Genomic DNA, 25,702 nt, shown 5'->3' on the forward strand with positions numbered 1-25,702 from the left:
TATTATTGTTTTTCTACTCTAGGTGTAGGTAGAGCAGAATTTTCCAAAAGTAAAAGACGAAATGTCTTCGATGAAATGATCAGAAAGGAAGATTTTCATTCATTTTCCCCAAATGACGAATACATAAGTACCTACCTTATCTATTAATTATCGTATAAAACTTCAAAATTTTAAAACTTGCCAATTTTAGTTCATGAATTTTTATGATTTTCGTAATTCTTACTATCGTTCTATGTTTAAATTATGTATAATTTCTAGGAATTTTTTTTATCACCGGCGAATTTGAAATATTTACATAATTTGTTACCTGCTGGGGATAATCTCTTCTCTTCCCATCACGACGACTGCCAACATATACCTACGCCAAAGGTTATCAAAATTACATCTCATTACTTACGTATTTGAGTGCATTGCAGTGTGTAATCGTTCATCTTAAACACTGGCACCCCCCCCACCCTCATAGATTGTATCTTATTTTAATCATATGTACTTGAACAACTGTCAAATTTAATTCCCTTATCATAAGGTAGGTAGGTAAGTATGATATTAAGTTCAAATTGTCGAACAATTTCGTAGAAAAAAATATTTCACACTGAATTGTATGTACATAGGTACATACGACATAGGTACATATGTAGGAACGTATCGTAAGTTTGTTTTATACTGAATGAACTACATTTTTTTGCAGTTCATTTTTGACAAAATTATCTAATGAAAATGAAACTTAATTTTGACCAACACGTTGAGCTCTCTGAAAAGAGCTGAGTCAGCAAATTGAGCTTCAAGTTATTCATTCAATCCAACTTTGTAGGAAGGGCACAGGAGAAAATAGAAAAATAGAAATGATTTTTCTGAAACACTTTTTCAAAGTAATGTTTATAACCCTACCCATTCGAAACCATCAGGTTCATTTCTCATTGTAAATCAATTCATTTATGACTTTGTAAATAAATGGTTTTTTAAATTCACATTTTCGAGTTTGTTGGTAACGCTGATGCTCGCGGGAGCTCTCCGCTCTCACTGTCACTTCATCTCCCATCCAACGATGCCGCTGCTAACTGATAACCGGTGTTTATCAGTCAGAAAAAATTGTTCTAGCTTTTAAAATACTTGAAATTGTGTACATTCTAAACTTGTTCACAAACGTATTATTAATGTCAGTCAAACTGGTAGATTACTTGTTCGAGCCATCGTTAGTCGTTAAGTTACATCGAGAATCCGCGTTAATTTGTTGATGCATATACAAATTCAGTAGATAATAGACGTGTTGGATCGTAGTTCAAAATCGAGATCGAAGCATACACCATCTCAAGATGAGCAACCTGTTGTATGGGCCTCCTTTACCTGTTAATTTTGGGAATGGTTTGAAACAAAGCGTTGGAAGTTACATTTTGGACTACATTCGTAACAGTGAAGATAGAGTTTATATGGTAAGAAATTAATAATATCGCTGATAACGATTATTATTTCACATTTTATATGAGTGGAGTTGATTACGTCAGTCAATTAATAGGTAGGTACCTACCTACCTATTTTTGTGCTTTAATCCATTACCCATCAGTAAAAATTATTTTGAAAAAATGCAGGCTTTCTAAAACACATCGTTGCACAAATTGATTACTCGTTTACTATTATTTATTCTCGTATTCTTACAGATAAATGGCGAAACGAACGAAAAATTGACTTTACGCCAACTATCAGAACGAAGTTTAAACCTAGCAAATCATTTACAAAGCTTAGGATGCCGATCATCGAAAACCAACGTGGCTATTTTTTCCGAAAATCACATAAATTTCATGATTGCTCAATTAGGTATCTGGTTGAGCGGATCAACACCGGCTACGATAAATTTTCTATACACGTACGGTACGTGTTATGTACATATATGTAGTTAATCTAATCATAATATGTAGTTCAAATATTACAGGTAATTATAACTAGTAGCTACCATACGTTGACCCTAACGATAACACTTCTCAACAATATTAACAATGCATATTGCATTTGTAAAATATGTTTCTCAGATGAACTGAAGCACGCTATGAGCATCGTTAAACCCAGCGTACTGATGTGTTCCCTTCAAACATTATCGATAGCTAAAGAAACTTTGGCGAAGAACGAATTCGTCAAACATTTGATACTGCTAGATGATCCTCCGGCACCTGTGTCGGATGTTTTGCTGTTTTCTAATCTCATAAAGAGAAGCACTTTTATGTACATGCCACCACCTGATGATCCAAATGCTCCAGCGGCGATTTTGTTTTCCAGCGGAACTACCGGATTAGCGAAAGGAGTATTGCAAACTCACAGCAATATTTTATACATGCTTCGTATGATCAAGTAGGTTGACTTGAGGTTATTTGATGGTGTTTATAGGGTCTGTTTTGGGAAAAAGATTCTGGAATTTTTGTCCCAATTGAAATTAATTTTCAAAGTACATATGTAGATATGAAAAAAAGCCTATGAAAAAAATGAAAAGAAATGAAATGGTAGAGTACCTACAAAATTTTCAGGGTTTTTCTCCGAAGGAAAAGCAGGTTGCTTTGAGAAAATTCTTTAAAAAACAAGTTCACAATTTTATTATTACCTACCAAACAAAATTTTACTCAGGTCGTGATAGAAAAATTGAAAAAAAAAAATGCTTCGCCGAGTTGTAAAGAAGCAAGAGCAAGGAAGGGGTTGAAAGTCGCCATACGAGTCACTTCTGAATCTATTATACATATAGAATGTCAGCTTCAAAGATCAATTTTGAAAAAAGCTCGGGGCAACACAGCAGGTTTTCAAGATGAAAAAATGCAGAAAAACCTGGATATGCTGGATTGCTGAACTTTCTGATCACCCTGTATTTGATATCGAAGCAAACAAATTCAAAAAATTGGATTCGTGTATTGAAGGGTTCAAAAATAAGGAAATGAAAAATGTTCGCAAAATAATGATGTACATACCTAACAAGGATACCTCTTGAGTTGTCACACTCCGATTTGAACGGGACCGCGATTTTTGGAAAGAGCATAGTCTAAAACACCTAAAACCAAACTTTCAGCTGCCCAAGTTCATTTTTAGATTTTTGGCTAATTTTTGAAAATTCAAAATTGACTGTTTTTGGCGATTTAATGCTTTTTTTAAAAGTACGTACTTGATCAGTAAAAATGGGCAAAATAAGTCTCAAAACTAATATTAATCACCCAAATCCAAGTTTTACCATTTCCAGCCATTCTGGAGCCTCCAGCGCGATTTTTCAATTTCTCCAGAATTTTGAATTTACTCCAGAAAGCGTGAATATGCAGTTGGGCAGCTAAAAATCGAGTTGTGTATTATACTCGACCTGTTTAACGAGTTTATCCACATTTGAGCCGATTTTGGGAGTGACACCTCAAGAGTGGTTTTTTGACCAGCTTTTTTCAAAATTAAAAACTCCAAATAATCAAAAGATAACAGTTTGTGAGGAAATTTTTGAAATTCACGCGAATCGTTGTATTTTGTCCGTAACTAGCCCCCAAATCAAAATTTTACAATTTCCAGCCATTCTGGACCCCCCAGCGCGATTTTTCAATTTTTTCAGAATTTTGAATTTGTTCCAGAAGGCATGAATATGAAGTTGGGCTGCTAAAAATCGAGTTGTATATTACAGTCGACCTTTTTAACGAGTTTATCCACATTTGACCCGATTTTGAGAGTGACACCTCAAAAGTGGTTTTTTGAGGTGTCACTCTCGCTCCAAAACGGCTGAAAATGGTAGAATTTGCGCTCCGGGAGTTAGTTCTTGAAAAAATACAGCGATTCGCACAAATTTCAAAAATTTCCTCACAAACGGTCATCTTTTGATTTTTTTGATTTTTTAATTTTGAAAAAAGCTGGTCAAAAAACCACTCTTGAGGTGTCGCTCTCAAAATCGGCTCAAATGTAGATAAACTCGTTGAACAAGTCGAGTATAATACACAACTCGATTTTTAGCTGCCCAACTGCATATTCACGCCTTCTGGAGCAAATTCAAAATTCTGGGGATTGAAAAATTGCACTGGAAGCTCCAGAATAACTGGAAATTGTAAAATTTGGATTTGGGGGTTAGTTTTAGATAAAATACAGCGGTTTTCGTGAATTTCAAAAATTTCCTCACAAACGGGAAACTTTTGATTTTTTGGATTTTTTAATTTTGAAAAAAGCTGGTCAAAAAGTCACTTTTGAGGTGTCACTCTCAAAATCGGCTCGAATGTGGATAAACTCGTTAAACAGGTCGAGTGTAATATACAACTCGATTTTTAGCTGCCCAACTACATATTCACGCCTTCTGGAGCAAATTCAAAATTCTGGAGAAATTAAAAAATCGTGCTGGAGGCTCCAGAATGGCTGGAAATGGTAAAATTTGGATTTGGGTGATTAATATTAGTTTTGGGACTTATTTTGACCATTTTTACTGATCAAGTACGTACTTTAAAAAAAAGCATAAATCGCCAAAGACAGTCAATTTTGAATTTTCAAAAATTCGCCAAAAATCGAAAAATGAACTTGGGCAGCTGAAAATTTGGTTTTGGGGGTTTTAGACTATGCTCTTTCCAAAAATCGCGGTCCCGTTCAAATCGGAGTGTGACACCTCAAGAGGGTCCCTTGTAATAAGTTGAAACTGAAGCAAGAAAATAAAACAAAATTTGCCCCCCCCCCCGCCTCAAAAAAAATTTATAAAAATAGGTTCAAAAATACTACTCTAAAAACGAATAATTTCCACAATTTTTATTACAGAATATACGACTTATTCCACTTAGAAGGACAATACACATTGACCACGTTACCTATGTATCACGGATTCGGGATGTTTGTTAATTTATTCACTCTTGATCTCGATATGACCCAAATATTTTTGAAAAGATTCGACGAAGAGTTGTATCTGTCACTGATCGAAAAATACAAGGTGAATATAACTTCATCATACTTATGCCATGTTTTGTCGTATTTATTAAGTGCCAAAACCCCAAAATTACTATCGCTAATCGAGCCACACAAGTGACAAAAAATTATACTTACGCGATGTTGTATTTCTACGAGAAGCAATTTTCACTACAATATTACCCAGCTGCGACGTGTGGAATGTTTAAAATTTACATTGTCGTCGTCGTCGTCGCGATTAATCTTTGGAATGATATACTCGTATTAACTTTACGAGTACAATCATTGTTTATTTTTATTTTTTGCAGATAAAAAGTATATACATGGTGCCTCCTATGGTAGTAAGTCTTTTGAAAAGCGATCTAGTAAGCAAATTCGATATATCTTCCGTCGATCACATGGTCTGCGGATCAGCCACTTTGAAAATTAGTACAGAAAAAGAGGCGATAGAAAAATTCAACTTGAAACGATTCCAACAAGGTTATGGAATGACTGAAAGTACTCTAGTTGTGACTCTTAAACGTCCTGAGAACGAAAAATTAGGAAGTTGCGGTACTATAGTGCCCGGAGTTGTTGGAAAAGTACGTATATAAGCGAATTATACAACGAATTATATTAAAATCTAATCTCGTCCCGACGTTTTCGCATTTTTTAAATTAAAAAAAAATTTTTTTTTGTATTAGGTAATAAATGCAGAGACTGGTGAAACTTTAGGACCAGGTCAAACTGGAGAATTATGTTTTAAAACGCCTGGAATGATGAGAGGATACCTTGATAATCCTAAAGCTACTGCGAGTACTATTCGTGATGGATGGCTTCATACTGGAGATTTAGGTTATTACGACGAAGATGGCGATTTCTTCGTTGTCGATAGACTGAAAGAGCTGATTAAATATAAAGCGTATCAGGTAATTGATTCGTCACGATTCGTATTCCTTCGGTCCTATAATAAGTTATTACTACCAAAAAACAGGAATGTGTGCCTATAGGGGTACCGCTGAAGGAGGGAAGAGCATGAAAATGACCGACGATGTGGGGATCTATCGAAAGAAAATCTCATTTTAAGATTTTTTTGTCAGTAGGTATACATTTTGCACTATTTGTGGACAAAAACGAAAAAAAAAATGAATTTTATAGTTTTTTTGAATTTTGAGAAGGAAAATTGTTTCAATTGGCCCTTCAGAAACAGGAGAGTGGAAACTCAACTGTAAAATCCTGAAACGAATCAACATTTAATTACAAAATGTTCATCATTTTAATCATCTGTACAGGTTGCTCCAGCCGAATTAGAAGCCTTACTCATAAAACACCCGGAAGTAAAAGATGCCGGAGTGATTGGTATACCAGACGAAGTAGCAGGAGAATTGCCAACAGCTTTCGTTGTCAAAAAAAAGCAATCGACCATCACAGAAAAAGATTTACAACAATACGTTGCCAGTAAGAAACTCATTTCGGGTTTTTAACCCCTTCAAAGAAACCCCGTAGTAAAAAAAGGTCAACATTTTGTGACTCATTTTAGGTAAAGTATCGCCTCATAAATGGCTCAGAGGAGGAGTCACGTTCATCGACGAAGTTCCAAAAAATCCCAGCGGTAAAATACTTCGACGAAAGCTGAGGGAGTTGGCTGCCAACAAGATCGTCTGTAAATATTAATCATCGAATCTCGACGACAGACCTATAAATAATCGCGTGATTTCAATATTTCTTTTATGTATGTGTATTATTGACCAATGACCATGTTTAAATTTGTTTTTAAAATTATATCCTTACGCAATTTTTTTTTACGTTTAGAATACGTTCAGTTTTTTTCTGCGCTTTGATTTCAAAGTAGAAGTAGAAGCTGCGCAGAATTTACGCTAGTTTGAAGGTAAATAAACGGAGCGGAGCTGGAGCTTTACTAATTAACGTGTTATTAAAAACAAATCGTGCTAGCGGTTATCTAATTTATCCAACCAATTATCCGAAAACTTGGCATATGAATTCGCCAAAGTGTCTCGTTTATTTATATTTAAATGACAGGAGTACTCAAAGTCAAAAATTTCGAATTCTCGTTAGATATTTATGAAATTCCTATTAAGAAAAATTTTTTAAATTCTTAAAAACTCCTTATTACCTGCAAAATAAAATCATCTCATTCAATCTTACTTCAAAAAAAAAAAAAAAAATTTCGTGATGGAAAAAAATACCTCCAGTTTCCTCTCACTTTTTTCCCACATCTGTCACAAATCATCTCGTTCTTTATATATTCTCTCTCACTTCCTCTCTCTCTCTTCCCATCTGGTCATCGACCAAAACTTACAATTTCTACAAAAGTATTTATAATTTCAAAACCACGACCGCGACTTTGACCCCCACTGTATTAAATCAAATAAAATACACATAACCTTACACACACGAGATGAGCATAGTTAAGTACACGGACGACTAAGCGTTTTAATAAACTGCCATTCTCGCAGCCAGCCAAATAAATTCCTTATAATTTTGTTAGCAACAAAAGCACGTTTAAGTGACTCACATCTGTCATCTGTACAACGTTCGTATGTGGCTAAAAAGCGCACAAAAACATAACATAATCCGAATTTATTCGTAAATCGTCTTTTTTACTTTGGTATGCGCGTGTGGTATTAACGTGTAACTGCCTGCTCGAATTTTCTCTCCCGGATCGTTCGAAATTATAATTATCCATCTGGTTCGAATTCGAATCGTTATCTGGCGTGTTAACGAACGCTCTTCGAATACATAGGTGGAAATTTTTCTTACGTTTTGGAATTACGATTTGAAGAGGTTTCTAACGAGAAATACAAATACTTTGAAAGGTAATATTTTACAAGTAATTAGCGGTGTTTTTTTTAAATATTAATTTTCTGTCTTTGCAAACGATGACTAATGCTTTTTCTCGCCTTCAACTGCTTGCTTCGCTCGTTGATTAATGGGTAAATTCAAAAGATTCGAGAAGGATTTTCTACGGTTTTTTTTTTTTTTTTTTTTTTTCAGTGTAGTCTAGGCATTAATAATGGACCAACAAAATTTAAAGAGTGCTCATTTGAAAGCCTCTCATTCAATAAAACAACGAAATTATGACTCAATTTCTCACAAAAGCATTTAAAATGGGAATCAGTTTTTTTTTCAATCCCGAAAGGAGCCAAAAATATTTTTGCTTCGAGTTCAAGAATACACTTAAATAAAGTAGGAAATCTTCTAAATAATTTTACGAAAAAAAAAAAAAAAAAAAAAATAGAACAAAATTTTTTTGATTAGTGATTACACTAAATTCAAAAATAATCATTAAAAATATTTTTCTACAAAAATTATTTTCTTTAAAAATTCAAAAATGCTAGCAGTAGCAACTGCACAGTCAAAAAATGTTTCCTTGAAGTAATTTGATCTCGAATCAGTGGATCATAAAAAGGAAGGGGAGGGGGCTGCAAATTTCTTAACAAAGTACGGTTCTTTGTTTCACTGGCTTTACAATAAAATAATACTTCTGGAATTTAAACGCTTCGGATAAGTTCCTCCCGGATTCTAAAAAAAGTAAAAGAAAAATTTTGAACATTTTTTTGGGGGGGGGGGAGATAAAATTGAAATAATTCATAATAATAAATGAATCAACAGAATAATTAGCAATATTGTAAGTTTTTTTCCTCAACAGTACGTCTTGATTTTTGAAGAATCAAAATTTATAAATCGTTCTTCTGCAATATTTTTTTTCAAAATTTTTATTTTTAGAAACAGCACAAACAAAAAATGTTTTTTCAAAATAATTTGATTCACGTAGATGGTGGAGGGGAAGGAAGAGAACCGAAATACAGTTTAAATTTCAAAACCAGGAAAAATGTTCTTTTGTTTCACTTTTTTTAAAAAACATAATGATTTTTAATTTAACATGACTCCAGAGAGTGAGCCTTTCCTTTTCTCTCCTAATATGAAAATAAGCAAAATAAAATTTTAAAAAAATCACAACAATATGAAATTAAAAATTGCAAACAGATTACCAAATTAATCAGCAATGTGTAATTTCAAAAAAAAAAAAAAAAAAATGCCAGCATGACTTCATTTTTGGAAAATTGAAATTCGAAAATCGTTTTCTTACGAATAAGGGTATGTACTATGTAGGTAGAAAAAAAACAAGTTCATTTTTTTCATTCGCTGATGCTTCCAAGAAAGTGTCCCCTTATTTGATTTTTTTAGAACCAGCGGAGTGAAATTCAAAATGATCTTATTGGGGAGGGAGGGAGAAGTAGCAATAAAATTGAAATATTCATAATAGCAAATTATCCAACAAATCGACCAATAAACGTTTCAAGACAACAAAAATGATCAAAAAACAGCAGAACTGAATTTTTGAATAATCAAAAACCCAAAAATTTTTCCCTGCAATTATTTTTCATTAAAATTTAAATTATTTCAGAAATAAAAAATATTTGGTTGAGTAACTCGGTTCGAATAGATTAGAGATCGAGACATGGGAGGTGAAAGAGAGGGATGAGTAATTTTCAAATTTCATAATCCAAAAAAGAAAAAAAAACATTCTTTGTTCGTGTTATTTATTTAGCGACAAGACATGATTTTTTACTAACATTGAGATTTCAATCGGAGAAATAAAGAAGAACACAGACAAAGGGAATTAGGGCACACAGCACATAAAATAGACAAACTCTGAGACCAGGAAAATGTAACCATCAAAATTGTTAAAATTACTTCAATTAATATCAAGAGTTTAAGCCTGTACTCTGTATATACTCGTAATACCAGCAATAGAACAACGATGAGAATAATTTTTTTCACTTGAATTGGATTGGGGTCTCAATTTTTTAAACAAGAAATCAAATGTCCATTTATTCAGAGCTTTTTAGCTACATTAAGGGTAAAGGGGTATGGTATAGAGTAAAATATCTCGAATTCTTTTATTTCGATTTTGATCCAAAAAAAAATCAACATTCCTATAGGTACCTACATTTAAAAAAAAAAAAATCATCTGGAATACTGAGTGAAAATAGAACCGATGTTTCTCGTCACATTCAACATCCCACTGCCCCATCCCTCTCACCTATCTAATCTTTAAACACGTATTTCGGCGCAATAAAACATTTTTAAAACCTGCGAAAAATTTTTACAAGACAACAAAAATGGTCCGCTTATCATCACTTATCACCCTTAACGTGTGCCAAGCCAAACGAAAGGTTAATTTCTCTTTAATGCCGAACATGTAGAATAGAAAAAAAAATACCATTTTCGAGACATATGTTCGCGATGTCCGGCCGAGTATGACGAGGTCAACAAACACGTCGTATTTTGTAAATGTTAATAAGAAAAAATAATGCACATAGTCTCGAATATGTAAAATACGGTAAAAATAGAATTCATAGAATGGTGAATTTTTTCTCATGACGCAATGTACGAGAAACATCGACGACGAACAGATGAGATGAAATAGTTGCAAAATGTGCAGAACGTGCAGAAGATACGAGATCGGGTTATTTTCGGTGTTAGTGTTTTGGATGCGGTTCAAAATTACACTTTTCCAGACGCATTCTTAGCAGTAATTTCGTTACGAGTTGAAAATAATTCTCGAAAAAAACGTTCCCCTCTCGGTTTATCGATGTGCTTTGCGGGTAAAGCTTTAATTAATGTGTGATTTGCGCTGAGTAATTGGCTGAAAAGTGAATAATTTAGGAATCTAGTGCGACAAAAGAATTATGTTAGGTTTTTTGAGAGATTATTTCGTTTACATCTGGAGTTTCTTTTTTAAACAGGTTTGTCATTGGTGTTTTAATTTTAATGTTTTTTTAATAAAACGATTTTGTTTTTCGACGAAATAATGTAAATAAAAATTTTATTACGTAAAGACGGATTAATCTAACGTGCGTGTGTTGTTTTTGTTTTTTTTTTCGGTATAGGAACAAGTTCCTTCTGCTGCTTTAGCGGAATCGAATCAGTACTCTGAATCTACCAGCTATCCTATCGGTCCAGCTCGTACGATCGGTACAGAATATTCCAAGTGAGTGGTATTTTTCTTTCATTTCCATCCAATTTCGTTTCATAATCGATAGTAAATAATTCTAATTAATAATTTATCCGATTAATAGGGAACGTGAAGAGCCAAAAAGTCAACCTGCACCAGCTCCTCGAGATCCGTCTCCGAAACCAGAACCAAAACCAGTCGAAAAACCGACTCCTGTTCCTGAACCAAAACAGGCACTGGTAGCTGACCATAAACCAGTAGAAAAACCAACCCCAGCTCCAGAAGTTAAACCTGCACCAGTCCCGAAACCGGTTCCAGAACCGCCTAAGGTACCTTCTGCAGCTCCAGAACCACCCAAGGCATCCCCTCCAGCTCCAGCACCGCCGAAAACATCCGCTCCAGTTCCAGAACCAGCCAAGGTATCAGCTCCAGAGCCACCCAAGGCACCAGCTTCAATTCCAGAACCAGTTAAAGTACCTCCTCCAGTACCGGAATCAAAACCATCTCAAGGCTCTAGCCCTGCACCGAAACCTACCCCAGTTCAGGAACCAGTATCGCCTACAGCTCCAGCGAAACCTGCTCCCATTCCAGCTCCGACTGAAAAGCCTGTCACACGTGATGAGCCTTTGGTAAAACCCATTCAACCACCGCAGACGCAAAAAGAGCAAAACAAATCGTTCATCGAATCTGAGAAATCCGCTGCCCAGGTTCCAAAACACGAAAGTGAAAGCGAAGAAGAAATCATCGAATACGAAGAGGAAATCGAAGTGAGTGACGACGAAGATCTACAAAAAATTCAAAGTCGTTTACAATCCGCACAGAAACACCCGATCGCTCCAGCCCGTGTCCAAGATTACGACTCTGAAGAAGAAGTAGAAATACAAAGTGAAGACGAACAATAATGGCTGCTCAAGAAGATACCTCCAAAGCTCTGGTAACACTACCGCCAGATATGCCAGCGTTACCAGATCTCAAAGGTAAATTGGGCGGAGCAACTATAAAGGCTAGTGAAGAACAATCAACCGTTAAAGAAATGCATAAAGAGGTTCGTATTGATTTCATAATCATTATTATTATTATTTTGTTTTTTCAATCCACCAATTCACAACTTATTTTATAATGGTAACTTACCTTCGGATTTAACCGGTATCGAATCTTATATATAGGTTTCAAAAAACGAGGGCGATAAACACATCGAACAAAAAGCTTCCAAGGTTCAAAAACAGGATAGTACTAAAAGTGCCCAAGCTTCCATAAAAACTACGAATGAAGGCGGAGTACGACGAACAGTAGCTACAACTGTAGTCACATCCAGTAGTTCATTTGAAGAGGAAGAAACTATGGAACAAACCGTTACATCTGCACCTACAGTAACAAAATGTATAGTTCAAAAATAGATTATTATTATTATCATTATTGTGTATAAATTTGCTATATTATAAAATATAACATTTATTTGCTGATTAAAAATATCATCTATGTGTCATTTGAGAGGTAGGTAGGGTACGTTCCTTCGATAACCTCGTTTTCAAGATGCTCAAGAATTTTAATTGATTGAAAAATTATCTGTTTGTAGATTCGTTATCAAATTAAGCTTCTTACCCGCATAAATTATTTATTATCATCTCGAGGTTCATTCGGTTATTCGCTGCAAGACGTATTCCGGCTGAAATTTAAAATATTTATTACAAGATGTTCATGTAAAGGAGGTGGTGGGAGGGAGGGTGAAATAATTGAAATACTTACGCTTACACACCACCATGTACCAGGTTTGAAAGATATCCTATGAATTAAAGACATTTGACTAGCTGGAGCAATAGCATGAAGATGCAAATGAGGTACTGATCGAAAAGGAGGCCAATGAAATGCCAATCTATAACAAAATTCAGGAAGTAAAACCCACTGTCGGAAAACTGAAGGGAAAAAATGACGATGCATCACCTGATATCATTCATATCAACTTGATTCTCCTCTAAAATAACATTAGCTCTGTCAATCATCCTTTCCACTAAAACATGAATAATTATTAGCTATAAAATACTCCATGCTGTAATTCAATAAATTCCATATTTACACTCACGTAAAGGTTTATCACTAGGAGTTAAACTCTTGGCATCGGCGATATGATTTTTAGGAATTATTAAAAAGTGATACTTGGAAGCGGGTTTAATATCTCGAATCACAATCAATTCATCATTCTGTAACATATGATTACATATTATGTAGCTACAGCTGGACTCAATTTACTGGAAACAAACTCGACATACTTGAAAAATAATATTGTCTCCGTTTTCAGCAATTATCGAGCAAAATATGCAAGTAGGATTGGCCATTTCTATACGACTTAAAATGAAGTAGGTATACCTGCAGGCAAAGGGAAAATTAAATTTTCATTACATTATTGAGTAACAGGTTTGAATTATTGAAGCAGTACATTACTTTTCTCAAAGTTCTGATTGATCTGGGATCACAACACGAATAACATTTTATTCAACGTAATATACTCGTAGAAGAATACAATTTTTTTGAAAGGTGTACGAATCAACAGATTGACAACCTTCAAATTTTCACCAACATTGAGATATTTGGAAAATTTTATTCAAAAGTATAGAAAACATCAGAATTATTTACGCTATTTAGCTCGCAGAAAGAACTTCCGAACTTTCAGAAAATAACAAAACCGAACTGGAAAAGTTCCGGCGACTTGGAGCAAAAAAAATGAGAAAAAATGTAGAATTTCAAAAATGATAACTGATAAAATTTTCTGATAAAAATTGAAAAATGGGCGGGACTGGCGAGTGTTTGAAAGGGGAGGGGGAAGTTATGATATGATCGTAACATTCGTCAACATCTATAAACTAAGAGAGGTTGTCTCATTTTAGAAGATAGGTAAAAAATTTTTCAATCGCCCATCGACTCGCGTGACGTCACTGGAGGAAAGAAAATAAGTAGGTATTGCTTGTTTACATAATTTTGCACTGTGATAATGGAGTTGAGCGGTGTTGATTAAATTTTTACGAATCATTTTTTCAAAAATCCGTTGCATTTAATTAATTAATATATTTAATCGAAGAAGAAATGAATTGAAGCAGAAGAAGAAACATTCTATTTGGTACGTAACATCGATTCGGCTTAATTATATGTATTCATATTGTAACATTCCGAGCAGTTGTTTATAATGAGATTGAGATCTGATTTTTTTCATTGGATATTTTCTGCTTCAAATTATTATTATTGAACGTGATGTAAATTGTTAACTGAACTGTTTTCTTTCGTTTCAGTTCCATTCGTTCGTTCTGCTGAACTGCTGCTGAAGATGCGGGAGTTTCTTTGGGTAAGTGTAAGCTGTGTAAGTTGACTGATAACACAGCATCTCTTTCTAGCTCTCTTTTGGATGGACAATTAAGACAATTTTATCAAGTTTTTGCAGCTCACTTTTCAAGTCATGTTCATATTCAAAATCTGTCTCTACTAAATGAGCTGAACATATTCGTGCCAACTGCTAGAATAAAATTGAACGGGCTGGGGGCTTGGTTGTAATGACACTATCATGATTATGATTCACATTACATTTTTATTGCTGCTTACTTGATTCTAAATTGATTTTTATCTAATCAATTACATTTCTGGATCCAAATTTTGCTTAATGTCTCATCTTTGGGAAATTTGTGAAAACTTAGATCTGTGTTTTTTCGCTAATTGTTGGTACAATTCCGTACGTAGATTTGTAGAAAGTGGTGACGGATGACGGATTTCTGATTTTCATAATATTTCAGTAAAAGATGAAATATGAAAATGCATTTTCGTGATGTGATTTATTTCATTACATATTTGATATTATCTTGAACAACACTGAATAAATATTCTGAACCTGATGATGTTTTTTTGCTTTGTTTCAGTCATTCAGTGTGATCGGCAGTATCAAAGTATGCAGATAAAAGACTAATAGATACAGAAATATAATATCATATCATCAATCATCCTTTTTCTTTTTCCTTTCTTCAGAGTTCAGTGATTCGTTGGTTATTAATATTTATTTTTCGTTCAACTTTTTGTATCTTCTGTGTTTTTGTAAAAGTATCTTTATTTCTGTATTTGAATTCCTGATTTTTGCTAATAGATGGATGAATATTGAAATGAACTATTTAATTATTAATCATAATCTCATTCTATAGAATTTTTCTAACAGATGAATTGCGTTTTTCGAGAGAAAAAAAAACTAAAAAGATCGCTGAAGTTCTCTTTTTTTTTCATTAGCTGTGTGTATAATAATTTGAACCTTGATAGCAACTTTTGAACGGTAATTGCTTAGTTTTCGAATGAAAAACCACGCTACAGAGAATAAAATTATGGCCATTATTAATTTTTAAAATACTAGTGTATCCACTGAAAATTTTGTGCATTTTTGATTCCAATCCGAATGTCTATATAGTGCACAGCATGTTTTTACTTATTCAAACTTTGAAAACTTTTTATTGTTAGAAGCTAGGGCTTTTAATGATAGACCATATTAAAGAGCACAAAATTCTGAACATTTTGGATTTTTAAAATACGTAGGTGTTCACTGAAAATTTCGATTAATTTCAATTTAAATTGAACACTTGGTGAAACTTCACGAATAAAAATGCTCGTAAAATCGTCATTATTCCACGAAATTCAATAAATTTTACACCAATCGATAGAAAATTTGAATATCTTGAAATTAAGTTCTATTAAAATTTTACCCAAACCCCTTCGTTTGTCCAAAAAATCGAAAAAACCACGAAAAATGGGCTATTACCGCTTCAGTAAGAAGTTGGCTTCCTCCAGTGACGTCACGCGCCGCGGTGCGGAAAAGCGGGGACTGTTCCCAGGCGCCAACGCCGGATACGGGTTATGAGACAACCTCTCTTAGTTTATAGATGTTGAACATTCGTAACTTCGTAAGTATAGGAGAAGGACCGAGAAGGACGTAAAAAATCTTTCAAAAATGCTCAAAAGTGAATGAATTTCATCTGAAAAATTCAATTTATTCATTTTAAATTTAATGAAACATAAGTACATTTTTATTTATGCAAAAAAATTAATGTTTTTTAAAATTTTGAAAAAATGTCGCTTTGTGAAGATATCTTTATTTTTTTTTTGTGCCAGTTGAGGTTGGTATTTAATTTTTGATTTTTTCAAGAAATCCTCAAAAATTGAATATTATGATGAAATTCGTTGCAAATTTGTCGTTCAAATAATTCAAAAGTATTCAAATTCAATAAAAAAACTTCCAATTAGTTCAGTATTCGACGAAATGAAATTTCATGGCGTGGGCCTTTTCATCTGTGAAAGTTTTTGAAAGTTCGAACTTACTTATCACGTGATGTTTATATTTTGAAAATTTTCCACCTACATTTTTTTTTTGATTTGTTTTTTATAAACCTTCGAAATGAGTTCAATCTTCAATAGATCAATTGTGATATTAAAAGTTGCTTTTGAATCTCATTCGTGATCTAATATTACAATCTTATTCAATTCTACTTCGAGAATCTCTTCCATCAAGATGACTTGTTATGTAAGTGTCGTCGGATAAATGGCTTAATCTGTTGTTAAGAATTGCTCGCCTATCCCTACGAAATCTTTGTTCATTTAAATGTTTCCAATATGAAGAAAAAGAAACCAAACTTTTGATATGATATATATTATATCATTTCATGAGCTTTTTTATGAAATGGAAACTGAAAAATATGTTACTGTCATTCCGGTTGAGTATCCAAGGCCATCTAGATTATATCCGCATCCACCTCATCAATACAGGTACATTGTACAGTATTTTTCATTTAAATGTTATATTTTACGAATATTTCATTGAAATTTTGATTTCTTACAGCGATCACACGGAAGATATTCCTTCTGATAGTGTAACCTGCTTCAGTCAGACTTCGAATTATGTGAATGAACATCAGAGTATAGCAGTCAAGCATCGCGAATATGTACCCAATGATCAGGAACCTAATTGCCCTAATGACTGCAATGAAACTCGATACGAATTCCAAACAAATTCTGATAAACAACGTAAGGCTTCAAGTTGATGACATTTTCATTTTATGTCGGTCTAGGTGTATTTATTCTACATGTAATACGTTCTATATTTTTACAGCGTTGTCGATTTGCGTTTATTTGATGAATAACATTGTTCTACATTTGGAATTGGAAGATGGAAATAATACTACAGTTACTGAATTGATTCAATTCGTTATTGAATTGGAGGACTTGCTGTTACCCGAAAGTGCCAAAAATGTGTTTACAATATGGATGAGCTCGGGACTTCTCGGTACGTGACCTATTGAATGAAATACACCGATTTTTGATTTAGCGATACTAAAATATGTAATTTTTCATTTGCAGAAGTACAACTTAAGCCACATCACAAGCTTTTACTAGTCAGGTCGAAATGGTCAACGTTGCTGTCACGATTCGCGCATGCTACTTTATCTAGGCAGATACGAGATGAACCTATTTTATCGTTTCAAAGAAATGTATTTTATTCTTTGAGCGATGAAGAGAAATTAATGTAAGTGCCTCGTTGTAAGAATTTATCTACATGTATAGATGAAATTTTCACTGAATTTGATGAATTTTTCTAAAGGGATGTCAAGGTACTGGAATTATTATACGAAGAAGCAAAGTACAACATTCTAGAGGGCAGGTACCCTTGTGAAATATCTCAGTATATAATGTTGGGTGGAATCCAAGCCAGACTGGAACTTGGCCCGTATAATCCGCAAGTTCATACAAATAGATTTTTCAGGTAAATTTTTAATTCGCTTCAAGTGTTGATGATTTTGAGCCGGTTGTAATTTTATGTGTGATTTTTCAGGAGTCAGAAAAATAAATTTTTACCAGTTCACATTAGACATGATGCTATCATGTCGTGGTTCCGTTCTCGAATTAAAAATAGTCCGGAAGTTCGACTTTTAGAACATTATAAAAGAATACCCAATAGTGCATCCGATCGTAAACTTCAACGGAGATATTTAGAAGTTTGTTGGTCACTGCCTTTTTATGGGTATGTATTGTGCAGTTGAAATTAAGTATACATTATAAAAATTTACGTCATTTTAATTAAATTTTTTTTTAAAAGGTGTGCTTTCTTCCAAGGACAAATCGAAGAACCAGTTCGTGGACTGACATCATTGTTAATGCACCAAGACATGCCCGTGTTGGTTGGTATTAATGAACATGGACTGTATCTTATTGATAATATTCAAGCGGTTAGTTTGCCTCCTGTGAATTTTATTACGTTGTGAATAATTATGGTAAATGATACTCAATTCCATGTGTTTACAGAAATTATTACTTGGACTGAAGTACGAAGATTTTTCTTGGGAATTGGGAAAACCGCACAAATCAAATCCTGATTGTTTACCATGTATTTTTATACAATTCGCTGTCATTGAAAATGGGGCCAGAGTTTCTAAAATCATGCAAATTTTTTCCAAACAGGTATTATTTTTTTCAAAAGAAATATTCGTTGGTGTCAAATGTATTGATTTAATCAAACCTAAATGTTATTTTATAGTCTGACATGGTCGATGCGTTAATTACCGCATTTGTTGATCAACGTAAAGAAAGGCTTCGTTCAAACCCTACCGACGAGATGGATGGTATGTGACTTATCATTATTGATTTACGGATTATTTCAAGAACTGAAAACAAACCAAACTGATAAAATGTGTTCATTTTCAGGTCCTCGTTCAGACGACGCTCAAATGTGTAAATTACCTAATAAATTAAGTAAATTGACTTTAGCCACTTTTGACGACGAAGGTTTGTAATTTTCTAGTCGGTAGCTTGAACCAGTGTGATTTTCTTTGTGCCTTTCACCGAGTTTGTTATTCATCGGCTTTAGTTTTTACGTTTTATTTGTTATTATTTTACTCATGTTATCATTTGTGTGTTGCATTTTGTTAACACGTTAGAATCTCATTTTTAGTGCTTTCATTTTACCTGTTTGTTTATTCGTTTGATTTTGTTTTTTTAGTTGTAGACAGCTTAAAATTGCATGTTTTATTGCACTTTGATGTAGGTGTATTATGAACATATGTATTTGCTTTTTATTTATTTTTGAGGTAAGAATTTGAAAGTGATGCTTGTTGAATTGCTCATTTATAATGAACATCATGATGAGAATATTTTTTTGATGACAGGTCATTGTATCGGACAAACGGGATCGTTGCAATTTATTAATTGATGTAAAACAACCGATGTTATTCTCTTCTGTTAGTTTTAATATGTTGTTTAATTTAATCTCTGCTTGAAACTGTTATCGTCTATGAACCAGAAAATTCGACAAGTCGACTTCTATGCATATGAAGTACCTACATAATTAGCAATAGAACAACCCATATGTGTAACTTAATCGAGTTTGATACTTATTTGATGAATTTCTTGCATAATACTCTTCACTATCTATTGTAAATTTCATGTAAATGTGTTCATAATACGATTTTATTTTTCATTTCATTGTTTTTTTTTTTCATGTACACGAATAAACATGACTTATGTATAATGTTTAAACTAAGTGCAATATGTGCTTTAAATAAGTCAACATTCTTTGTCATTTTGTTATTAAAATTCGTTTTTTTTTAAATCCGCATTCCCGTCGCATTTTTTTATGTACAGGTAGTGTTACGGTTCTCTTTATTTTAATTTTTTTTTTTTTTCGTTAAGAAGTACAAATCTCATATCTTAATAGCTTTAGCTTCGATGTTCGAAGTGAAGGCAATGTGTAATAACTTTTGACAGCTTTAGTGATGTCAGGTTTCTTTATTCGTTTATTGTAAGAGTGATTTTTATAATATACTTTTTATTAATGGTATTAAACGCTGTTCAATTTGTACATTTTCAACGTTTATTTTAAAAAGCAGCTTAATTTAAACAAAAAGTGACCAATGATTCAAATTTTATTGTACAAACCAAACGAATAAAAAGAGCGTAAAGGTATATAATTCGATTATAAATATTTACATAAAATACGCTAATAAATTAATTCAAAGATAAAATTTAAACACGTAAAACTATCGCCATATAAAACATTTTCGTTAAAATTCACAACAAATTACTCTATCCAGGTTCCATATTTCTTCAAAACAATCTACTTTCAACGTTTAGTTGATTTAGCAATCTGTTCTTTCAGTAGGATTATACTCTGTCGTTGTTCAGGAGGTAACATCGCGATTTGAGCATCGGTTAAACGCAATACTTGCATAATGAGCGCAGCCTGAAGAAAAACAATTTATTATTTAATATGAAATTTTGTTTAAATCTCACCGACAGACACACTTTTTCATTATCTGGTGTGTTGGAAGTTACAGCAGGTTTCGAAGTCGTTGATTGAGCAGTTGAAGCCGAGGCAGATGAAGTAACCGGAGCAGCGGGTCGATTTGGGTTTGATGTAATAGAAGGTGCATTCGCAGGATGTGGGACAGATACCGGAGGCGCAACTGGCACTGCCGGTGGAGGTACCATACCTAATAATATTGCAAAAATGAAATATTTCAGCGAAAATACATTCTTCTAGCAAAAATAGGCAATACTCACGAGGAATGCCAGCTTTCGAGTCTTTAGATTCAGCTTGATGCTGCAATCGTGGATCACGTTTATTTCTAAAAGAAAAAAAAGACATAATATTATAGTTGATATTAAGTTTCGAATAGAGGCATTTGTTATAAGTACAAACAAATTCTTACCCTTCTGTTTTGACTTTATCAAGATTAGGAACAATTTTTTCATGAACTGAAGGAAAAAAATTGAGTAATTAAATTTTAAACGAATGCAAACCAAACCATTGCATAAATCAATCGAAACTTCAAATACCTATAGGTGGCGGAGGAGGTACAACAGAAACAGGTATCGATGGAGCTGGAGGTGGAGTTGGCTGAGTAACGTAAGTTCGAGTATTTGCAGAAGTAGAAACGGTAGTTGTTACCGGAGGTACGGGTTTAGGCACAGGTTTGATGTCATTAGTGGTAGCAGCAGCAGCACGATTGATCATAGACGACGCGGAAAAATTTATTTGAGCTGGATTCTCCGATGAATTATTAGATGACGTTGAATTCGTAGCGTTTGTGCTATTTAAAGCTGTCTGAAATCGAAATGATGGACCTTTTTTTTTATCCATAATCAGGATTGAAACTTAATAATAGGAGATACTTACAAACGCAATTTGAGGATCTACGATTCGCATCACTACTAAGGCCTGTAAAAGAGCGTACGCCAGTTGAGGATTCTGTAATAACATGTTATTCGCTTCTCTCGGATTGTTCTGCAAAAAAAAAAAAAAAAAAAATGCAAATTTTAGGTGATTTTTTCATTGAGTAGTGTGAATGTCGAATTTACCTGTACGCATTGCTTCATCTGTTTCAATAATTCAAACATTTGCTCCGGAGGTAACGAAGCGACTGCTTTACTAATCGTTTCCGGAGCCTTATCTGGATCGTTGCTCTGCATTGTCAATCTGAAATAGAAACAAAATGTCATGTCAGGACATAAATTTGACCATCGATACTTTAAATCAATGTTGAGAAGGAGGTTTTCTTCAAATCTGAATAAACTGAAAAGTACTTCCGAAGTGTAAAGAACGTACTTGTAGAATGCCGGTCTAGGGTCTCTGAAATATAGCGAATATCGGAATTTCTTCTCTCGCGGTGGAAATAGAAGATGAATTAGCAGGTAGGGTGGAACTTGGAACAGAACGGTTACCTCGAAAATAGAAGATTTCAATGACGATTATAGATTATTGTTACTTTCGCCAGTTTTTGCACCCAACAAGAAAGAAGAAGCTGTTCTTGTTTTGTAAAAAAAAGATAAGCATATTTTTTTATCATCATTTTTCTCATAACTAGTCATAACAGTTAGCGCTCCTTGCAAAATAATTCGAAACTACTTGCTGCTGGTCCAGGAGTCAGGATTCAAACCCCCAAAAAATAATTTCGCGCCGAATGAGCTCGTTCTTCCGCTCTTCGTTTTGTTTCGGAATCGGAACTTTCGGAGTTTCGGAAAGTGGTTTCGAAATAGATTTTTATATATTAAAATACCTCTAAATATTGATCAGAATTTCAATACAGTTTTAATATTTTGCTAGTTACTGTGTTACTTAGTTTTTAAAGCTTTCCAATGGAAGGTTTCGACGATCCCGGTATCTTCTTTTCGGATAATTTCAGCACCACCGATGATCAACCATACCAACAGGTCAACTTGAGAGTTGTAAAAAAGAAGTTCAAAGAATTCCTCCGACAATTTCACGAGGAGAACTTCAATTATAAATACAGGTTAGAATATCAGTTTATTCAAAGTCCTAATATATCTATATGATCTGACAATTATCAACTTTGAACAGGGATACATTGAAGAAACAGTATAACTTGGGATTGTATAACCTGACTGTGAACATCGAAGATTTAAGTAGTTTCGATGAAGATCTTGCTGATAGTTTGTACAAACAACCTACCGAATATCTACCTGTTGTAAGTTGAAGTTGTAATGCCTAATTTTGTTAGTGTTTGAAATTGGATTTTATGTATTTGTGTTTTTGCGTAGTTTGAAGAAGCTGCGAAAGAAGTTGCAGATGATCTCACTCATCCTAGACCGGAAGGTGAAGAACAAGTTGAAGATATTCAAATTTTATTAACTTCTAATTCTGTTCCAACTTCCGTTCGTCATTTGAAGGTACGCGGAGCTTTTTTATTCGCGAATTTTTCAATTCTTCAATTCATTCATTTTGTACTTACAGTCGGAAATGATTTCACGTTTGGTGAGGGTAAGTGGAATAATCGTTGCAGCTTCTGGTATTCGTGCCAAAAGTACAAAAATTGCCATTCAATGTCGTACCTGTCGTAATGTTATACCTAATTTACCTGTTAAACCTGGCCTTGATGGATACGTTTTGCCAAGGAAATGCAATACGTAAGTATCCTTTGAACGTGACGACTTGAGATAATGATTTTCATGTGTACTAATGTTTGAATTTAAATTTCAGTGAACAAGCCGGACGTCCTAAATGCCCACTAGATCCTTATTTCATTATCCCAGATAAATGCGCCTGTGTTGATTATCAAATACTCAAATTACAAGAATTGACAGATTCTATCCCTCAAGGTGAAATGCCGAGACATTTGCAATTATATTGCGATAGATATTTATGCGATAAGGTGGTTCCTGGTAACAGAGTCGATATTTTGGGTATATTTTCTATCCGTAAAGTTTCGAAGTCTAAGGTGAGTTTATGTATCAAAAGTGGAACTTCACCTGTGAAGGAATTCATTTTTATACTTGAACGAACGATGTTGATTACAGGGGAGAGAATCAAGTAAATCGGTTATTGGCGTTCGTGCTCCGTATTTGAGAGTTGTTGGAATTGAAATCGACGACAAAGGTTGTGGATTCAGTTCTTCTCTGCCTATTACTACTGAAGATGAAGAAATGTTCCGTAGATTAGCTTCTTCTCCCAATGTTTACGAACGCATAGCGCGTTCAATTGTACCTTCTATTTTCGGATTCGAAGATATCAAGAAAGCGGTCGCTTGTTTATTATTCGGGGGTAAGTGATAAATTATTATGATTGCAAGTATTAAGCGATCGTGACTTCTAATTGATCTCCTTACTTCTAGGTTCTCGCAAACGGTTACCTGATGGTTTAACTCGAAGAGGAGATATCAATATTTTACTGTTGGGAGATCCCGGTACTGCTAAATCTCAATTACTTAAATTCGTACAAAGAGTGTCGCCAATCGGTATTTATACATCTGGTAAAGGTTCATCTGCCGCCGGTCTTACAGCGTCCGTTTTACGTGATCCAGCTACCGTAATTTCACTCTTTCTATTTTCATCTACGCTGTTAACGATTTTTGCTACATTGTGTTCGATTTTCAGAGAAACTTCGTAATGGAAGGTGGAGCTATGGTTTTAGCTGATGGTGGCGTCGTATGTATCGACGAATTCGATAAAATGAGAGAAGACGATCGTGTCGCCATTCACGAAGCTATGGAACAGCAGACTATTTCTATTGCTAAGGTAAGAAGAAATGAGGTTTTCATTTTTTTTTATCCATTTAGTGTTAGTTTTCTTAGAACTATATGTTGATGTTTCTAGGCTGGTATTACTACGACGTTAAATTCTCGATGCTCGGTATTGGCTGCTGCTAACAGTGTATTTGGACGATGGGATGAAATGAAAGGAGATGAAAATATTGATTTTATGCCTACAATTTTATCTAGATTTGATATGATATTTATTGTCAAAGACGAACATGACGAAAAAAGAGATATTGTAAGAATTGCCTTAATGTTTTACGAACTATTTTTCGATCAAAATCTAACTATTCGTATTTGCTTTTTCTAGACGTTAGCGAAACACATCATGAATGTTCACATGACCGCTGGCGAAGAAGTAGACGAATCCAAAGATGGTGAAATGTCACTTTTAATGATCAAAAAATTCATCCACTTTTGCAGAACGTAAGTGTTAAGAATGAACTATGAAGCATGAATATTGAGATGTTTCCTGTATATCATATCGCGAATTAAATTTTCAGAACGTGTGGCCCTCGGCTTTCTGAAGCTGCTGGCGAAAAGCTTAAGAACCGATACATAGCCATGCGAGGAAGTTCTGCCGAAAAAGAGGAGAAGCATAAAGCATCAATTCCGATCACCGTTAGGTATTAAGCTAACTTTCTTTTTCATTTTTCATGAAAAATTTGAACTACTTACTAAAAATATGATCTTCCAGGCAACTCGAAGCTGTTATTCGTATTTCGGAATCATTAGCGAAAATGCAACTGTTGCCATTTGCTACGGAAACTCATGTAGATGAAGCTTTACGATTGTTCCAAGTTTCAACTCTTGAAGCAGCCTCCTGCAAATCTTTAGAAGGTAAAACTCACTTTGCGCTACATTTTGCGTTCACGTATTTTACACTGATAAATTATTTCAATTAGGAGCTGAAGGTTTTACAACTGATGAACATAGAGAATTGCTATTACGTATCGAGAAACAACTGAAACGACGATTCCCTATCGGAGCCCAAATTTCGGAAAGTACAATCGTACAAGATTTTATAAAACAGGTATGTGCATGAAGTATCTTAATGTCAAATCGGTAAGTTGGTTTTTATTAATAAATGACTTATTTTCCAGAAATATCCTGACCGCGCTATTTACACCGTTATTCATACGATGATTCGAAGGGGCGAATTACAACATAGGAATCAAAGAAAAGTTCTTTACCGGTTGAATTAATTTTTATGTTCGAGTTTAAGTGGATAATTTATTTTATTGTATGAAATCGAAAATTTTTGCTAAGAATTTGAAATTTGATGATGTTTAATTTTTTGTAAGTGTATTGAATTGATAATGTTGTGAACGCGAGTGTCAAAAATTAAACTTTTTTACAATTTTTATAAATAATAGCGTCTTTATTTTAGTTGTAATGCAGATTGTAGACGATTTTCTCGTGCATCTTTTCAGCTACTTTCAAGCTTTCGATTCCCTCTTGGGGCTTTTCGACCTTTTAAAACAGAAAAGAGTTTGATTCTTGCGGAAAACAGTATCTATTCATGCCAAAATTCTCAGCACAATTATGATGCTTAGCTGCATGTGATGAACCAAACCAAAAACAGATGAAATTTCTTATTTGCCAAAACTGTCTCAAAGCTTCAAAGATTCGGCTCAAATTCAGTTCTCGACATTGCATGAGGAAATCGAACATCTCTGCGTGCCCAAAAATCCAAAATCTCTCGATGTATAGTTTCGTTACTTTACCTCAACATTGGGGCAACCATTCGAACCTCGACACTTCATTTCAAAAATTTTGACGCAGCAAGATTGGGACACTCAGG

At 34.1% G+C, this 25,702-nt stretch overlaps 6 protein-coding genes and 1 long non-coding RNA gene across 10 annotated transcripts; 5 read left to right on the forward strand and 2 right to left on the reverse strand.

Moving 5' to 3' along the window:
- The first annotated feature begins 998 nt into the window (after positions 1–998).
- Positions 999–6,665, forward strand: LOC135847211 (uncharacterized). The gene is made up of 8 exons (XM_065366655.1): positions 999–1,430; positions 1,656–1,866; positions 2,025–2,340; positions 4,738–4,906; positions 5,190–5,462; positions 5,565–5,789; positions 6,153–6,318; positions 6,401–6,665. The coding sequence occupies exons 1-8, from the start codon at positions 1,314–1,316 to the stop codon at positions 6,532–6,534; spliced, it is 1,611 nt and encodes a 536-aa protein (XP_065222727.1). The 5' UTR covers positions 999–1,313; the 3' UTR covers positions 6,535–6,665.
- A 3,642-nt stretch (positions 6,666–10,307) lies between these two features.
- LOC135847216 (uncharacterized) lies at positions 10,308–12,313 on the forward strand. 2 transcript variants are annotated; one of them, XR_010559116.1, is made up of 4 exons: positions 10,308–10,634; positions 10,779–10,879; positions 10,968–11,888; positions 12,010–12,313. XR_010559116.1 is itself a non-coding variant. In XM_065366662.1 (3 exons), exons 1-3 carry the CDS (start codon positions 10,578–10,580, stop codon positions 11,743–11,745), a joined length of 936 nt encoding a protein of 311 aa, XP_065222734.1. In that variant the 5' UTR covers positions 10,308–10,577; the 3' UTR covers positions 11,746–11,891. The 2 variants fall into 2 exon arrangements, 1 of the variants encoding a protein (XP_065222734.1); XM_065366662.1 differs by lacking the exon at positions 12,010–12,313 and having other exon boundaries at positions 10,968–11,891.
- LOC135847218 (adenosine 5'-monophosphoramidase HINT3-like) lies at positions 11,894–13,613 on the reverse strand. The gene is made up of 7 exons (XM_065366664.1): positions 13,283–13,613; positions 13,111–13,207; positions 12,924–13,041; positions 12,785–12,851; positions 12,590–12,716; positions 12,446–12,509; positions 11,894–12,208 (listed from the first exon to the last, which is right to left on the reverse strand). The coding sequence occupies exons 2-6, from the start codon at positions 13,174–13,176 to the stop codon at positions 12,477–12,479; spliced, it is 411 nt and encodes a 136-aa protein (XP_065222736.1). The 5' UTR covers positions 13,177–13,207; positions 13,283–13,613; the 3' UTR covers positions 11,894–12,208; positions 12,446–12,476.
- A 128-nt stretch (positions 13,614–13,741) lies between these two features.
- On the forward strand, positions 13,742–14,980 carry LOC135847223 (uncharacterized). The gene is made up of 3 exons (XR_010559118.1): positions 13,742–13,955; positions 14,125–14,177; positions 14,743–14,980. It is a non-coding gene; the product is annotated as an uncharacterized LOC135847223 (long non-coding RNA).
- Positions 14,981–16,216: 1,236 nt separating this feature from the next.
- Bili (FERM domain-containing protein 8 Bili) lies at positions 16,217–19,709 on the forward strand. 3 transcript variants are annotated; one of them, XM_065366668.1, is made up of 12 exons: positions 16,217–16,624; positions 16,698–16,882; positions 16,968–17,141; positions 17,216–17,381; positions 17,457–17,618; positions 17,688–17,876; positions 17,952–18,081; positions 18,158–18,313; positions 18,390–18,474; positions 18,557–18,637; positions 18,852–18,939; positions 19,018–19,709. In XM_065366668.1, exons 1-11 carry the CDS (start codon positions 16,500–16,502, stop codon positions 18,905–18,907), a joined length of 1,509 nt encoding a protein of 502 aa, XP_065222740.1. In that variant the 5' UTR covers positions 16,217–16,499; the 3' UTR covers positions 18,908–18,939; positions 19,018–19,709. The 3 variants fall into 3 exon arrangements, with proteins under 3 accessions (XP_065222740.1, XP_065222739.1, XP_065222741.1); XM_065366667.1 differs by having other exon boundaries at positions 18,852–19,709; XM_065366669.1 differs by lacking the exon at positions 18,852–18,939.
- An 89-nt stretch (positions 19,710–19,798) lies between these two features.
- On the reverse strand, positions 19,799–21,690 carry LOC135847222 (cleavage stimulation factor subunit 2-like). The gene is made up of 8 exons (XM_065366670.1): positions 21,456–21,690; positions 21,209–21,326; positions 21,027–21,134; positions 20,687–20,954; positions 20,560–20,605; positions 20,411–20,475; positions 20,153–20,340; positions 19,799–20,090 (listed from the first exon to the last, which is right to left on the reverse strand). Exons 2-8 carry the CDS (start codon positions 21,317–21,319, stop codon positions 19,971–19,973), a joined length of 906 nt encoding a protein of 301 aa, XP_065222742.1. The 5' UTR covers positions 21,320–21,326; positions 21,456–21,690; the 3' UTR covers positions 19,799–19,970.
- A 127-nt stretch (positions 21,691–21,817) lies between these two features.
- On the forward strand, positions 21,818–25,271 carry Mcm5 (Minichromosome maintenance 5). Its single transcript, XM_065366666.1, has 14 exons — positions 21,818–22,140; positions 22,209–22,335; positions 22,409–22,537; positions 22,602–22,774; positions 22,848–23,085; positions 23,165–23,408; positions 23,479–23,672; positions 23,741–23,881; positions 23,960–24,136; positions 24,209–24,324; positions 24,402–24,524; positions 24,596–24,738; positions 24,804–24,931; positions 25,002–25,271. The coding sequence occupies exons 1-14, from the start codon at positions 21,986–21,988 to the stop codon at positions 25,101–25,103; spliced, it is 2,190 nt and encodes a 729-aa protein (XP_065222738.1). The 5' UTR covers positions 21,818–21,985; the 3' UTR covers positions 25,104–25,271.
- The last annotated feature ends 431 nt before the right edge of the window (positions 25,272–25,702 follow it).

Source organism: Planococcus citri, chromosome 5, assembly GCF_950023065.1.
Source record: "Planococcus citri chromosome 5, ihPlaCitr1.1, whole genome shotgun sequence".
Lineage (NCBI taxonomy): Eukaryota > Metazoa > Arthropoda > Insecta > Hemiptera > Pseudococcidae > Planococcus > Planococcus citri.